The 15217-nt window shown below is 33.4% G+C and overlaps 1 protein-coding gene and 1 non-coding gene across 2 annotated transcripts; one reads left to right on the top strand and one right to left on the bottom strand.

Moving 5' to 3' along the window:
- Positions 1-1392: 1392 nt before the first annotated feature.
- TRNAL-UAA (transfer RNA leucine (anticodon UAA)) lies at positions 1393-1475 on the top strand. Its single transcript has one exon. It is a non-coding gene; the product is annotated as a tRNA-Leu (tRNA).
- A 1085-nt stretch (positions 1476-2560) lies between these two features.
- On the bottom strand, positions 2561-5379 carry LOC132030715 (uncharacterized). Its single transcript, XM_059420448.1, has 2 exons — positions 5252-5379; positions 2561-2945 (listed from the first exon to the last, which is right to left on the bottom strand). The coding sequence occupies exons 1-2, from the start codon at positions 5372-5374 to the stop codon at positions 2832-2834; spliced, it is 237 nt and encodes a 78-aa protein (XP_059276431.1). The 5' UTR covers positions 5375-5379; the 3' UTR covers positions 2561-2831.
- Positions 5380-15217: the final 9838 nt, after the last annotated feature.

Here is a 15217-nt window from a genome sequence, read left to right as displayed (position 1 = left end):
ATCAAGCTTCACAAACCGTGCAAGCAACAAAATGCTTATGTAATACTATACATATATACATATAGTTATCAAAATAATAGACCAATTTCAGTCTAATTCACTTGAATTGCCAAGTTGGAACCTGGGACTAAAATCAATTACTTATACATCAACAATTCACAAAATATACGGACAATTACAGTCGATTTCCTCCTAGTGAACACCAAAAAGAGAAAGCAAAAACAAAACCTAAAGACTAAAAAGATGAGAACAAGAGAGAAGACACTAAACAGAGTTCACTATTTATATAAACAGAGAAGGCTTAATCTTGAAATTCAAGCTGCAAAAGTAAACTTGCTGTTCCAGATCCCAGGGAGCTAAAAAATACCATCTTTCTATACTAACTGATCTTTACTCTACAGAGAGCATTGAAATTAAGCACCTACTTGATGTATAATTAATAGCTGGGTCGGGTCTGGAAAGGAATTGGGTATATATATTATATATATATATATATATATATATTTTGAAATCGGGTAATTTAGTTATATATATATATATATATATATAATATATATTTGGGATTTTTCATCCAAATATAGGTATAAGTGTTAAGTTTGAATATACGGCTGAAATATATTTTTATAACACACACACACACACACACACACACACACACACACACACACACACACATATATATATATATATATATATATATATATGTTTAAATATATATTTATAAGTTAGGGTTATATATATATGACCTTATATACCATATATATATATAAGCATATATACATATATGCCTGTCCCAGTAAAATAATTACTCCTTTTGTTCTATTTTATGTAATAAAGTTACTATTTGAAAAGTTAACAAGTATGTTTTCAACCGTAATTTAAATAGATGTATATTATAAGTATATTCTCGTATATTTTAGGTATATTCTAACTTAATATAAAAAAATTGAACACAAGTAAATAGAAGAAAGCTCAATTATATTTTATTCATTCATGTACTTTTAAAAAATAACTTGCAAATAATACATGAGTTGCAAAGAAATAGTAGAATAATAAAATCAAAAAGTGTGATCATTTGGCTAATTAATTATATTATTCGGTGGAGATATCTTATAGTGTGTCCACTTTTATATAGTTTAATTCTCGTAATCCAATCGCGAATGCACACTAGTCGTATCAATTAAATAAGATAGGGAGTAGTATCTGCTAGATTACAACTAGCACACTTTCTAAGTAGTAACAAACAGTATTAGTTTTGAACAAAATTCCTCTCCCTAATCATATATAGAGAAGGAAGAAACTATCTCATTTTACTTCTTATAACATGGAATTTTTGGAGCAGAGTTTTCTAATGTGGTGGAGATAATATGCTATGAGACACCAGTTGTACAAGCTGGTTTGCCCGAGAGGTTAAGGGGGAAGACTTAAGATCTTCTGCACATAAGTGCGCATGGGTTCGAACCCCATAGCCAGCATTAACAAATTTACTCAATATTTGATTTTTGATTTTGCTAATCTTTAGGATGTCTCTTAGGAATTTCTTATGTTTTGATAACAAGATTGTGTAGAGTATCTCTGCATCTCAACCAGGGGATGTAGCTCAGATGGTAGAGCGCTCGCTTAGCATGCGAGAGGTACGGTGATCGATACCCCGCATCTCCATTCAATATGTTGTTATCTTTTAAATTGCATGTGGGGGAACGAAAGTACAAATTGCCGGACTAATTTCCAACAAAGTGGTTGGGGCAAATGCTGGCTGCTGAACTTTTGCACATCATATAATGTTGCCCTCCTGTTAATTGAAACATGAAATAGCTTATTTTCTTTCTTTGGCGTAAACAACTGTAATCTGAGGTTACTACCGTCCCTTTTATTATTACTGACCCTTCCTTGTTACTGCATATGATTATCCAGGACGAAGAAGCTAACATAATAAGAGGAAAAGCAGCCCACAAAGCCAAGTTACCACACATTGCAGATTAAGTTCCATACTCCCTTTTTTTGCATTTTCATTGAGCTAGAGTCCAGTAAATAACCTAAAACCACCAATTCAAAAGGTGTCGTAGCTCCTTTAATTTGCTTATTTACAAGTAGGTTGCATTACTTATACCACAGAAATCAGAAGCCTGTTTTTTGGGACATTAATGCCTTTGTGCATTTGTTAGTTTCCTGATGGCCAGTATCACCAACTATTGAACTTGCAGTTTTGCCAATGAAATGTGGCCTTTCTAAGACTACTAGTCATGGCTTCAACCTCAGTGCTGTTGCCAAGAAAAAGGAACAACCTAGGATCCTCAACTGATGGTACATTTATCAACAGTTCAACACATGCAATAGCCAGGATACATCTCATAGTGAAACAATCTATAATGAAGCATCATACATTAAGAGGCACAATTTTATCACCTCCACTTTCTGAAAAATGAAAGTGATGATGTATGAGAAAACTCCCAAAAGCAGCAATGATCTAACATTTGACCAAAACAGAACTGCCAATTGCTATTCAATTTATTCCAGAATTAACCAATAATGATCATCCAAATAACTGTGTGCTGTGGAATTAGTTGTTCAAGCTTTCATCTTATTAAAGAAGGGCAAAAGTATAGTTCCGAAGTTCAGAAACCTAAAGGGTCAAAATTGACTTAAGTTCTCATTACCGCCTCGGGAAAATGTGCCTTTTGACCCGTCATATAGAAAAAAACAAAAGAAAAAACTGAACTTCACGTAACAAGTCAAGTACATCACAAAGGAACCAGAGCAGCAACTAGAACCTATGGAATCTATTTGATGTCTCAATAGGACAATTATCCATTGGAAACCTCTTAGACCATCTACTCAGTAGCTTCCACATGTTTCGCAGTATCAACTTGTTTTAGCCTTTCAACTTCCTTCAGCCTTTCCAAAGCTGAAATGCGTCCATTCAGAGATTCATAGACATCATTCATCTGGAATAAAGAGGAGTGAATAGCATGTAGATAAGAGAAATAGCCCAGCTGAGGAAATATGCTTGAAGAAATTGTTCTTTCAGTCCATAATTGATTTATGACCAAGTTTTATTTAGCCTGTTGGAGTAGTATTGTATCTTTTCATCTTTCCAATTTCTGATATCATTTTCGAAACAGTTTCATGGCTCCTGTCATCTTTTGGCAGCAATACATAAGCTTTACATAAGGCTTAACAAAGGAACATGAAAGAGAGAATTCTTATCTTAATGTCTGTAAAAGAGGGCTTCAGTCACTTTTTGCAGCAACATTTCATAGACTAATGGAACATGATGAATGGTGATTTCATAGGTACAAAAATGATGCTGAAAAAAATGTCATCTTTATTCTATTAAATGTTAAAGAAAACAAGAGACTGGTGAATAAATCATTTGATACAAATTGCAGGATTTTAAGGGTCAAGCTACAGTTTAGTTGCAAGCACAGAAACTTACCCGCCCCCGATGTTCACACCAAATCAATGAATACAAGACAATTATCCATTATATAAGGACTTAACACTTAACAATGGTTAAGTGATATGTATCCTTACTTTAATTTGCATCTCTTAAAGTTAAATTGCTTCATGTGCAAACATTAGGTTCAAATTACCGTCTTTTACCATCACTTCTGCACTTATTTTGGGCATTAAACTTCCACAATGCTTATGACCACTGAAATGATCCTTACTAGACCTACTAGTGTTAGAAATGGAGAACAAGAAGAAAAAGAGGCGAGCTAAGAAGTTAAGAACTAGTAGCATTTAATTTTGCGGCAAAGGGAGATGAAATTGAGAAAACAAGCATAAAACTTCTAAATCATGTTATAAAAAATTTATCTGTACACTACCTGTTCAATTTTTTTTTTTTTTTGGTATCCTGTATGCAATCCAACACTAGTGGTTCTAAAGGAAAGTGGACAAAGGAAATTATTAAATGGTCACATTTGTCAAAAAAATAAACATGTAAATAAACGTCACATTTGTCCTATCCCTGTGGGCTTATACTGGGTATGTTGTTGTATTTTGTCCGGTCCCTGCTCTCGTCATTCTTTCCTCTTAAGTTCTAATTACCACTAGCTAACTCTGCATTTCCACTATTCAGCATCACCACTCTTCACCATAATAACTTGATGCAACTCCATACTGATCATACACCTTCTAGGCTTCTACTGAACCAGCCATAACGACTAATTTAATTTCCTGTTTGTTGTTGTTAGGATCCTAACTAAAATCTGTTGTAACCATGCTACTGAACCATCCAAGAATAGGCCTATTCACAAATCACAATTTTTTGTACTTGCCTCGAAGCACCACTATCTCCATCCCTCGGTAAACCAACTTAATGTGTTACTTGAAAAATTAAACCAAGCCACCAGTATCAAAACAGATAACTATTAAAGGAATAATCTATATTTCAGACTGTCTAACATAGCAAATAATAATCATGATGTACCATTCATGGTGATCTATTTTGTTGAAGTATGACGTTCTGACTTAAAAAATGAAAGCTACATTTTGCAGCAAGCTATATAAAATTTGTCTTATCGGAAACAACCTCTCTGCCTCCCAAGGTAAGGATAAGGTCTGGGTACACTCTACGCTCCCCAGCCCCACTCGTGCAATAACACTGGGTATCTCGTTGTTGTTGTTGTTGTATTGTCACTAAAAAGGGTGCTGGTTCACAAAGATTCCTCTAGCTACAATTTGAAGCCATCTAGGACCAATATGCTCCAGGCTACCATCTATCTTACATTAGGCTAGAACTAAATTCAGAACCCGTACGTCTTGCAAACACTAGAGAGGTTAACCAGAAAGCACTTAAAAGTTTAATATGTTAACTGGCAATTCTGCCAATAATTATTAGCATATCTTTTTTTGATAAAGCATATCTTTTTTTGATAAATAATTATTTAGCATATCTTAAAACCCTTGCAGAGATTTAGTTTCCGTAATTTCTTTCATTAAATCAAACACAATATATCATTTCCATAAAGCCCCAGGGCTTCGGTTTAGCAACAAATGCAATACACTGGACATTTTTAATCTAATCACTTACCTTGTCAAAAGAAAAATAACTAATTTGAAACTTGGTTAGTGAACTAAATATGCAATTTAAGAAGAGAAAGAGCAAAATTCCTCAGTTGTTAGAGAAAATAAAAATGATGTCGATCAATCACACTATAATCCCAGATCAACTATAGAAATCCTCGTTATCACTTTATTGAGGCTCATTTCATTACAAATAATGATTATTGAAGAATAAAGGAACCTGTTGAGAGAGAGATTGGTGGGCAATTTGGTAATCTTTGCGGAGAAGGTAGAGACCACCGGCTGATGCCACCGCAGCACCGGCGAAGAAGGCTGCAAATCTCACCCTTAACACGTATCCCATTTCACCTCTTTAGGAATTTGGTATTTAGGGAAATGAAAAGGAATTTGGTCTTTAATCTTTACCGTCCAGTACAGTCTTTTTCATAATACATAAAACTAACAAATACTATTCACTTTTACTATTTTAGAGTCAATTTAATTATTTTTTAAAGCAAAATAAAATTAGATTAATTCTTTTTAAAATTAAAATTTAGATATTTAGAAATATGCAAAAAATATTATAAATTATAATTCTTCTCATATTAATATAAAGAAGAATACATCTCAAAACAAAGGTAAAAGTCCATCTAATTTAATTCTCAAGAAACGAAATGTGACAGGTAAAGGTGAATGGGAGAGAACAATTAATAGGGAAAAAGGAAAATGACTATAAGGTGCGGAAGTAATCCATTACTCAAAATTAGTATAATTCAAGTTATATTAGTGACGAATCCCTATTAGACAAGTCCATTTGTTAATACTAATTATTTCAATTTCATCCGGATAAATAAAATTGAAGTTGAAAAACTAATTTGAAGAGTATTTCAAGTAAAAATAATACGAAATTTTATTTCTTACTCATAAAACTTCAATTTCAGCTAGAGATTTTGTCTGTTGAAATGGATTGATTTTTTTTTTTTTTTTTGCGTGGATTGTCATTCATTTGCGGTGGTCTTTTCTTTTTTTAACTTCATTAATTTGGTGGTCACAGTTTTAAGTTTTCGCAAATAGTAATATATCCTGTTGTGGATTCGAACCCCAGCTTAAGAAAAAAAAAAAAAAAAAGGAGACTTTAAAATAACATAATAAAGCGCAAAATTTGCAAATTCTGTCTTTAAGGCCCAAATTCTGCCTTAAGACAGAATAGAGCAAAAGTTAAAGACCCCATTTTGAGGGACAAAAATTAAAGACCACCCCAGCAAAGGGCAATCCCGCACCTTTGTAATTTGTGGGCTTTCAGGAGATACAGCCCACCATCTTGACCTTATGTCTTGGACTTGGACAGGTAAAGGCCCAGTTGAACAGGTCTTTCGCTTCTTCTTTACATTTCTTCTTGGGTCTTTAGTTTTTGTCCCTCAAAACTAATGTAACTTTTTCGCGGGGCATAAGTTTTATATTTTTACATCATAATTAATATTCACAAGTTATATCACACACCTTAAATAACCTATGCTCCGCTAAACATAATTTCCATTGCTAAGGACAAAAATTAAAGACCAGCCCATTTGAAGAGCAAACCGTGCAATTTCCTATTTCATCTCCAACCAAAATTACTATAGTAGTTTCAAATGAAAAGAAAAAAGGGAAGCTTACTATATATTCTTCTTCATTATTGAAGAGGGGATAAAATAATGTAGCAAATGCAAGTTCAGAAAGAGAGAAAACTTAGATAAACAAGAACAAGAATGAATTTTTGATAAACAATTTCACGTTACACATGGCAGTTGGAACTCCATTAATACAAGTCAGCAAGTAGTTGACTTTATATAGTATAGTACTATTATCTTCTATACATTAAGGAGGCTCTCCACCCAACAGCCAACCACTTCGGTTTTTTCCTTTTTGGTTCACTCTAGCTTTGAAGATTCATGGAATGATGCTAGTTATGGTTAATGTTTATACGCTAACTAAAAATGAAGTATGAACCATCAAGTTTATAATATTTGACTGAGATGAATTTAAATGGAGTAACATATATAATATTCACATAACCGATCCTAACTTGCTTGGGACCGAGGCATAATTATTGTTGTTATAACTAATTCCGAAGCACGTATAACTATCTATGATAAGCATTGATTGATTAGAATCCTTACAGATTTTTGTCGTATGGGTTGAAGTATAATCAATATACTATCATATACAAAGGAGTTGGTGATGATATTACATGTTCTAGCAGGACCATCCTAGATTATGCACAAATCTTTAACAAGACATTGATCATCTAAGGGATAACCTGAATGCACGTAATTCGCTTCTCTTTAATTAGAAGGTATAAAAATAGGTGCACTTACCTTCACCTAGTTTTTTTCTTTTTAATGACTTATAGTTCATGAGCTCTTTTGAATGAACAATTATCCCCTGGATTGTACATAAAATTTGTGTTTGTTTATTTGCTTAAAGCATGAATAATCATCACAATATATATATATATATATATATATATATATATATATATATATATATATATATATATATATATATATATATATATATACACACACACACACCCCAATCCGATGGATTTTTTTTTTATTTTTAATCATTGTTAAATCACATTAATAATGTAAAAGATTTGGGACACTAGCTAAGTGCATAGTTCCATTAAAGCAACTTCCCATTGAGCCCACAACAGAATGGCACCAAATGGTGGGAGAAAACCAGCTCAATATTGTTCATAGCTTAGCTCATCGATTCTTGAATTAACTAAACATGAGTTAATTACTATATAAAATAAAAGAATTGTGTTGTTTGGAGTAGTCAAAACTGGGCAGAGGGACATGAGATCCTGATAAGGTATCCTCCCTTGGGACTGGCCAATTGTTCATCACTGCATGCATTGGCTTTAGCATTGGCAACCTCCAACAGCTCATCAATCTTCACTCTCAATTTCTTATCTAAAATTCCCCAACTATTCTATTCAATGCCTTCCTCCTTCATTTAATACACTTATTCAATATCCTTTATTTTTTATCAATCCGTATAATGTTATTGTTATATTATGCTCTGGGATGTCAAAAGCTGCGTTCTCTTTCAATCATTTTTTCCTCTTCAGAGACATTTTAAAATGTTTGATCCTCTTAAAACAATCAAGTGGACAATGTTGTTACGTTGTACGTATTAATTAGCTAGCTGCATGCAGTGTTGCGATAGTATTGATGGTCCAAGCTAGCTAGTTCTTGCAGGAGAAAACAAGAACCAAAAACCCTTTCTAATTTCTGATACGTTTCTTGGGAAGTGGCGTAAAATTGATCAATTTAATTCATACGAGAGTTGACTTCTTACCATTTTCATCATTATTATTATGCCGAAGCTCTTGCCTTTTGACCTCTCACTCTAGCTCATATCTGCATTTATTTCTGTGCGTCGTCCTTTTTTTTTTCCCTTTTGGGGAGAGGGGCGGGAAAATTAAGAATTCAGACTAGTGGAGTAATTTGTCATCTTATTAAGCAGCAACACATAGAGTTAAATATGAACTTGACATTATTTAATTCATTGTTCAATACAGAGGAACCATAACGGCGAAGCTGCCGGAGGAATTGATAAGAGAAATTAAATCAGGTCATTATTGAGCAACCCCAACATAATTAGCTGCTGTGAGATGTTATGCTAACAAGACGCAATTTTTTCCCGATCATAAGCAAATCACTGTGCTTGCATGCAAATCATCGGAAGCGGCTCCCCTAACCAAAACACCTCCTAAATCATGTTCATTTATTCAAAAATACACTTTTCTTCATTTATTCAAAAATACACTTTTCTTGAAAAAAAACCCTCTATAATTGTCACGCCCCGAACCATGGCCTGGGCGCAACATGGCACTCGGGCCTTGCTTGCATGTGTCCGAGCGAACCTCATGGCTTGCTTGTCAACATGGGCATCAAAACAACATAATCTATATGATGCAATTTAAATGAATCATAAAAACGTAATTGCGGAATAAAGTCTTGAAGTAATCTCATAGCATGAAAAATCATGAAAAACGTAATAGTCTGCAATCATAAAAGCACAACTGACTCCGTGAACTAACATCTGTCTATGAAACCTCTAAAACATGTCTGAATACTAACTACCAGGACATGGCCCTGGACTACCATAAACTGAATACTAGTGCAGACTCCATGTTGAACCCGAGAGAAGTGGGCTCACCAATAAGTGATCGATAATCGAGGTGATCCTACTCGCGTGTGTATGCTCCCGAAAACTAGTATCCGCATCGTGAAGTCAGGTGCCCCGGCAAAAAGGTACTTTAGTACATGGTGAATAGTACTAGTATGTAAAACCTGCTGAAATGAAGAACATGGCACAATATAGGTATAGGACATGAACTGAAACTGAATATAACCTGAACATGAGCATGAAACGTGAGTAAAGTCTGAAAACAGTAAATCAATGGAAATACATGTATATATATAACTGCTTGTAACGTGGGGAATGCTATAGTATAACCGACAACATGATCTGGTACTTGCGTCCTACCAGCAAAACACTCACACCTTGCCAGGGATATGAGATTTAAATAATAATAAGCATGTAAGGATCCAAACTGCATAATGAAAGTGTTGCCTCATTGCTGGCAACCCTTATCCTACGGTGGCTATGTAGTTTCAGGCTTTACTGAGCCTTTTTGGTTAACTAAGCAAATCCCAAAACATGTGAATTATCATGATAGCTTCTGAGATCATGGTTTCATGAGATCATGGTTCTTGATAATAATAATAATAATAATAATAATAATAATAATAATAATAATAATAATAATAATAATAATAATAATAATAATAATAATAAATAATAATAATAATAATAATAATAATAATAATAATAAAATAATAATCATCATCATCATAAATACGTATATAATTAACTTGAAAACATGCTTGTAACTTGCTAGATAAAATCATGAAGCTTCATATAAACATACTGAGAACACATGAGGAAGAATTCATGATTCATGGATTAAGCTAGGGTTCCTAATAATCGTAATGGAAGATTAGGAATACAACAAAGAATATAGATACAAAATTCATGTTCATGAATGCATAAATATGGGCTACCAATATGTTGGGTTTAATGCCTTAGGATTTGAACTTCATGGATATCAAGAAATGGAGCATGGGAAGAACGTAGAGATTCCCACATGTGGATAGAAGTTCTACATACCTTGGTAAAGTTTCAAACTTGAAACAATTCCCTAGGGTTTAGACCTTGAGTCTTGAGTTTGGGTTTTTTTCTTGGAAACCCTAGATTAGGAACAATGATTTCTTGCTTATATTATAAGAGTATATGTTAGAATTGATTTGGAAGGGTTTGGATTAACTTACCTTGATGTTTTGGATTGTTGCCAGGGCTTGGAATTGTGCATAATGAAATAAAAAAACTGAAGGCTTGAATTTATACAAAAGTAAGGCGAAAAATTATATGGACAATTATACGGTCCGTATAATATGACCATATTTTATCATGGCGCAAAACATAATGTCGAGTTGAAATTTCATGAAATATGGACGAATTATACGGTCCGTATAAAATTATATGGACCGTATAACTGATTGTATAACATGACCAAATGAGCGGATTACTTCCGTAATCCTTCAAAAAATGGCCATAACTTTTTGTACGTATGTCCCATTGAACCCCCATAATATACCGTTGAAAAGGTATTTCAAAGGGCTACAACTTTCATTTAGGAAGCTTTCCGAAATTCCTAATTAATAAAGGGGTTATGGTCATTGGAAGTAAGACCTTCCACAAACTCACTTGCAAACATGCCCCGTAGAGTGGCTTCCAACTTTGCTTTGCCCAAAGACGTTTCTTATGACTTGATTAGTTTTCAAAACACCTCCTATAACCCTCATATTGGTTCCATTATATTATCATCTTACGAGTCAAACCTTCACCCGAAGCTACGAGGTGTTACAATAATACCATCATCTTATATACATAAACTGTGATGGTATCATGGAGGACTGTAGTCCTTCAATGAGACAATCCTCAGGACCATGGTACCATCGTGGTGTATAAATATACTGAGATGGTATCATGGAGGACTGCTTCAGTCCTTCTCTTAGTCCTCCATGATAGCATGATATATAAATCTACTGCAATGATATCATGAAGGAAGGGTTTTGGACGAGGGGGTGCGTCAGGCAAATAGTTTTGGGCGGTTCGGTAAGAAGCGAATTAGTTTAGGAGGGGCATGAGATGGGTAATTATTTTATATTTTAGGGGTATTTGATTTTGTTTTCCCTAAATTCTGTCCTCGTTACCTTATTTTATATGTGCATTTACAAGTCATAGGACTGTTTTTTTTCTATTCATCCGACAAAATTAACCGGACATATTTAAATAGTGTACTCGAAGAAGACATTTGTGCAAGTGGGGAGTGGGTAACATATGTGCATTTACAAGTAATAGGACTATTTTTTTCCTATTTGCAGACAAATCCATCCGACAAAATTAACGGGAGATGTTTAAATAGTGTACTCGAAGAAGACATCAAGTGGGGAGAAATGGATAAATAGTCACTTAGCCTTTTGAACCGCTAATCAAGTTTTAGGCAATGGTTTAACGTAAACTAAAATATAACCCTCTTTTTAATAAAATAACATCCTTTGCATGATCAGTATCATAGACTAACACACGAAAATCTTTAAAACTTTGGATGTAACCCCACTGACTTGGAATTGGAGTATAGTAATTTCAGAAAAAGTATCTGAATTTAGAACTGATATGTTTTGATGTTTGAACTATGCAGTTCAAACACCAGGAAATTAACGTTTATGGAGTCTTAACTTTTACCATTTCAAATTCAAAGAACTTTTCATGGAGTCTAAGTTCACTATAATAAGTTCGAACCTCAGAATTTTTACAAAATGTCATAACAATTTGTTGCAGTTTGAACCGTCCTTGCTATAAAAAAAAAATTCCAGACGAAGTTTACCTATTTCACTATTGTTATGCCTATTTTTAAAACTTATATATGATATTATAAGGTTACCATGAATGAAATAATTATTTAACAATATTTCACTTATAATACATATTTCAAACTCAATGAAAAATATCTAAAGTTTCAAACTCCATGAATATTTTTAGGGTTTGATTCGGTGCGGAGTTGTTCCTTGCTTTAGGTAGAGGTATTTTTTTCCAAACATCAGACCTAAAGTAACTTAATAAGTTATCATTTTTCAAATTACATTTTAAGCGATGGCTAAATATTATCAGGCGGTGGAAAAAAAAGATTATGTAGGCTAAGAATTGTGCAAATGGCCCATTTTGGTATGCAAATCTGCAATAGCTGAGTAGCACCGACCTACTGTTATAAGGCTTTTGAGTAAAACTTTGCAGGATTAATAATAGGAGTTAGATGAATATCTATTCTCATAAATTACCTGATTATATCACATCCCATATCTCTAATTTGGTGTTATTAAGACATGGAGTATCAGACAACAAAACTTTCGTGAAAGTTACTTATTCTGAGATAGACCTAGTCATAAATAACATCTCGACATCAGAGACAATCCACAATTTGTACAATAAATATGGCGAAGATTTTTTAGTTTGTGCTTTAAACATGAGTGATTACTGATGTTACAAGCACCGAAAGATTAGACAAGCGCAAAAAGATGGTGAAAATTTAACAAGACACATGATTGATCAATGATCACTCACCACCTAGAAACAAAGAAAAGGAAAATTCAACAAAGTCCTAATCCACAAGTTTGGTATGATTATTATAAAGAAAAGAGGTGTAGCAAACATCGCACTCGCTATAGTTATTAGCCGTTTGTCCATAGATTTTGCTTCAGTATTTTGAAATAATATTTGGAGATTATTTTAACTTTAGTGTTTGTTATCAAATAAGATTATTATTTCAACTTTAGACTTGAAATATGAAAAATAAATTTTAGAAGTTCTTCATGTTTTTACTCACAAAATTTGACTCTATTTCTCATGTTCAAATACAATTCCAATTTCTAATATTCCTTTTAAAAGTAATTTCCGATACTACTTTTCTTTTTCAAATATCAGCCAACAATGCATGTCCAAACGTTTACTAACAGTCGCTGTACCTTTATAGCTAGTAAGCTATGCACAAGCATTGTTGCAGAATGGCAGAATGCAGACCACATGGTTATGCAGAAAAATACTTCGCATTTCCATAAGTTTTGGATAATTCACACCCACAGTTCACCTGCACCTATTTCGTTCAAGTTTTTTTTTTTTTTTTTTTTTTTTTTTTTTTGCTATACGACAAGTGTAATTTCAAGAGTGGCAAAATCTGAATTTGTATAATTTCAAGAATTGGAAAATTTTCGAATTAGAGAAAGCTGTTGATATTTGTTACATTAGCATGTGATACTAGGACGAAAACAGAAGAAGAATGATTATAATTGGGCATTTTTGCACCTTCATTAGATTATCCACTTCACAAAAGCTTATACTCCCTATGTTTCAATTTATGTGAACATATTAATATTTAGGAGTCTACGAGGTGGTTTTTTTACCACATTTTTCTTACATTTTTTAAATTATTTGAATTATAAATTATCATGAGTTATAGCACTTTTTATGTAATTTCTAAATATATAAATTTTATTTACAAACTTGAAAATTCTATGTCCAAATTTACGGTCAAAGTTATAAAGTTTGACCCTCGTATTCCGAAAAGGTTCACATAAATTATAACAATTTGAGATCATTGGCTACCACTAGATTTCATTCTATTTTGCAGGTTAAATTCGCAAATACGTACAGTTTGTGAGATTACTAAATTGTTTGCACCAGTCTTTACTTTTTGTTCTTTTTGTTGCCTCTTATTCGCAAATTTGTACGGTTTGTGATTGACTCTTACGGGAGGTACAGTAAGCCAATGTATCACTGCGTTTGGTGGCTACCTAGATGCTGTGCGACTAAAGTGTTCATCACATATAGAGTTGTAAACTATCAAAGGCTTCAGTACTGATAAAAGAATTTTTATTTTTATTTTGCAAAGAGTTACTAGGACTAGAAAAAATTTCATGGTATTCTAAAATGCTAATCTATTGTGTAAGCTAATAGGAACTAGTCCTCTCATCTCGTTTTTTTATTTATGTAAAAAGAATCAGTTGTCACCTTCTGAGGTAAACCGCACACCAAAAAATCTTTCCCCTCCAACTAAGTTTCATATGGGTTATCATGTTGTGAGTTTATCTGGAGATTTACTATGTGCCGAGTATAGCCAACGAAGACATTGACCACTACTTAAAAATCTCCATTTTTCCACTGATTTCCTACTGAAAAATATTCAGTGGCTATTTCCCACTGAATGTCGGTGAGAAAAATTGAAATAGTAGTGTTTTCACAAGGAAAAATTATAAAGTTTTTCAAAGATTTTAATGGGAACCTATTTCCCACCATGCGTTTTCCTGTGAACTAATTCGGGGGAATGAGTGGGAAAATTATATTTTATAAAGACAAATTTCTCACTGAATGTCGGTGAAAAAACATTATGTTTCTAGCAGTGGACTAGCATCTGCTTCACCATCTACTAATAAAGGTAGTAAACGGAGCCCCACCATTATTTCACCATCTCTTCGTTCTGCCGAACATTTGGCTCAAATACTAAATTGATTAAATCAAACCAAAAATACTCAAATACTAATTGATTAAACCAATCCAAAAATACTCATAACATGATTGTGACGTTGTTCACTATAAGACGAGCCCACACATTTTCCCGCCAAAAACCTCGCACCATTAAAAATATTTGTACACCTTTATATATGAATTACTTTTTTCACCCCTATCAATACGAGACTTTGTTAACCCATCCAATTCTGCCAAATTAAAGTACGACCAAATATATCGCTAGGCTGTGATCAACTAAGATATATTAGTGGTGCTATTATCACACCCGTTTTTAGGGGTGAGCATGGTATGGTATTTGAAACTTTCGTACGGTAATTTCGATTTCTAAAAATACTAGACTATTACCGTACCAAATTAATTCTGTATGGTTCGGTATTTCAAAGTTTGGTTTCGGTATTTTACGGTACGGTAAATCGGTACCATAGTTTGTCCAACTTCGACTTACATATGCTCATATCGTGGAGAATTATGACTTCCGCTACTTAAGAAACGTCTCATTATTATGTAC

Source organism: Lycium ferocissimum, chromosome 9 (genome assembly GCF_029784015.1).
Source record: "Lycium ferocissimum isolate CSIRO_LF1 chromosome 9, AGI_CSIRO_Lferr_CH_V1, whole genome shotgun sequence".
NCBI lineage: Eukaryota > Viridiplantae > Streptophyta > Magnoliopsida > Solanales > Solanaceae > Lycium > Lycium ferocissimum.
The sequence above is the reverse complement of the archived record's forward strand: the minus strand, read 5'-3'. Positions and strand labels throughout refer to the sequence as shown.

Excerpts from the sequence above, each read along its gene's own strand:
- LOC132030715 (XM_059420448.1), bottom strand. The coding sequence starts at position 5,374 with ATGGGATACGTGTTAAGGGTGAGATTTGCAGCCTTCTTCGCCGGTGCT. Across the intron at positions 2,946-5,251 it reads ACCAATCTCTCTCTCAACAG|ATGAATGATGTCTATGAATC; the intron begins GTTCCTTTATTC and ends TCTTTATTCCAG.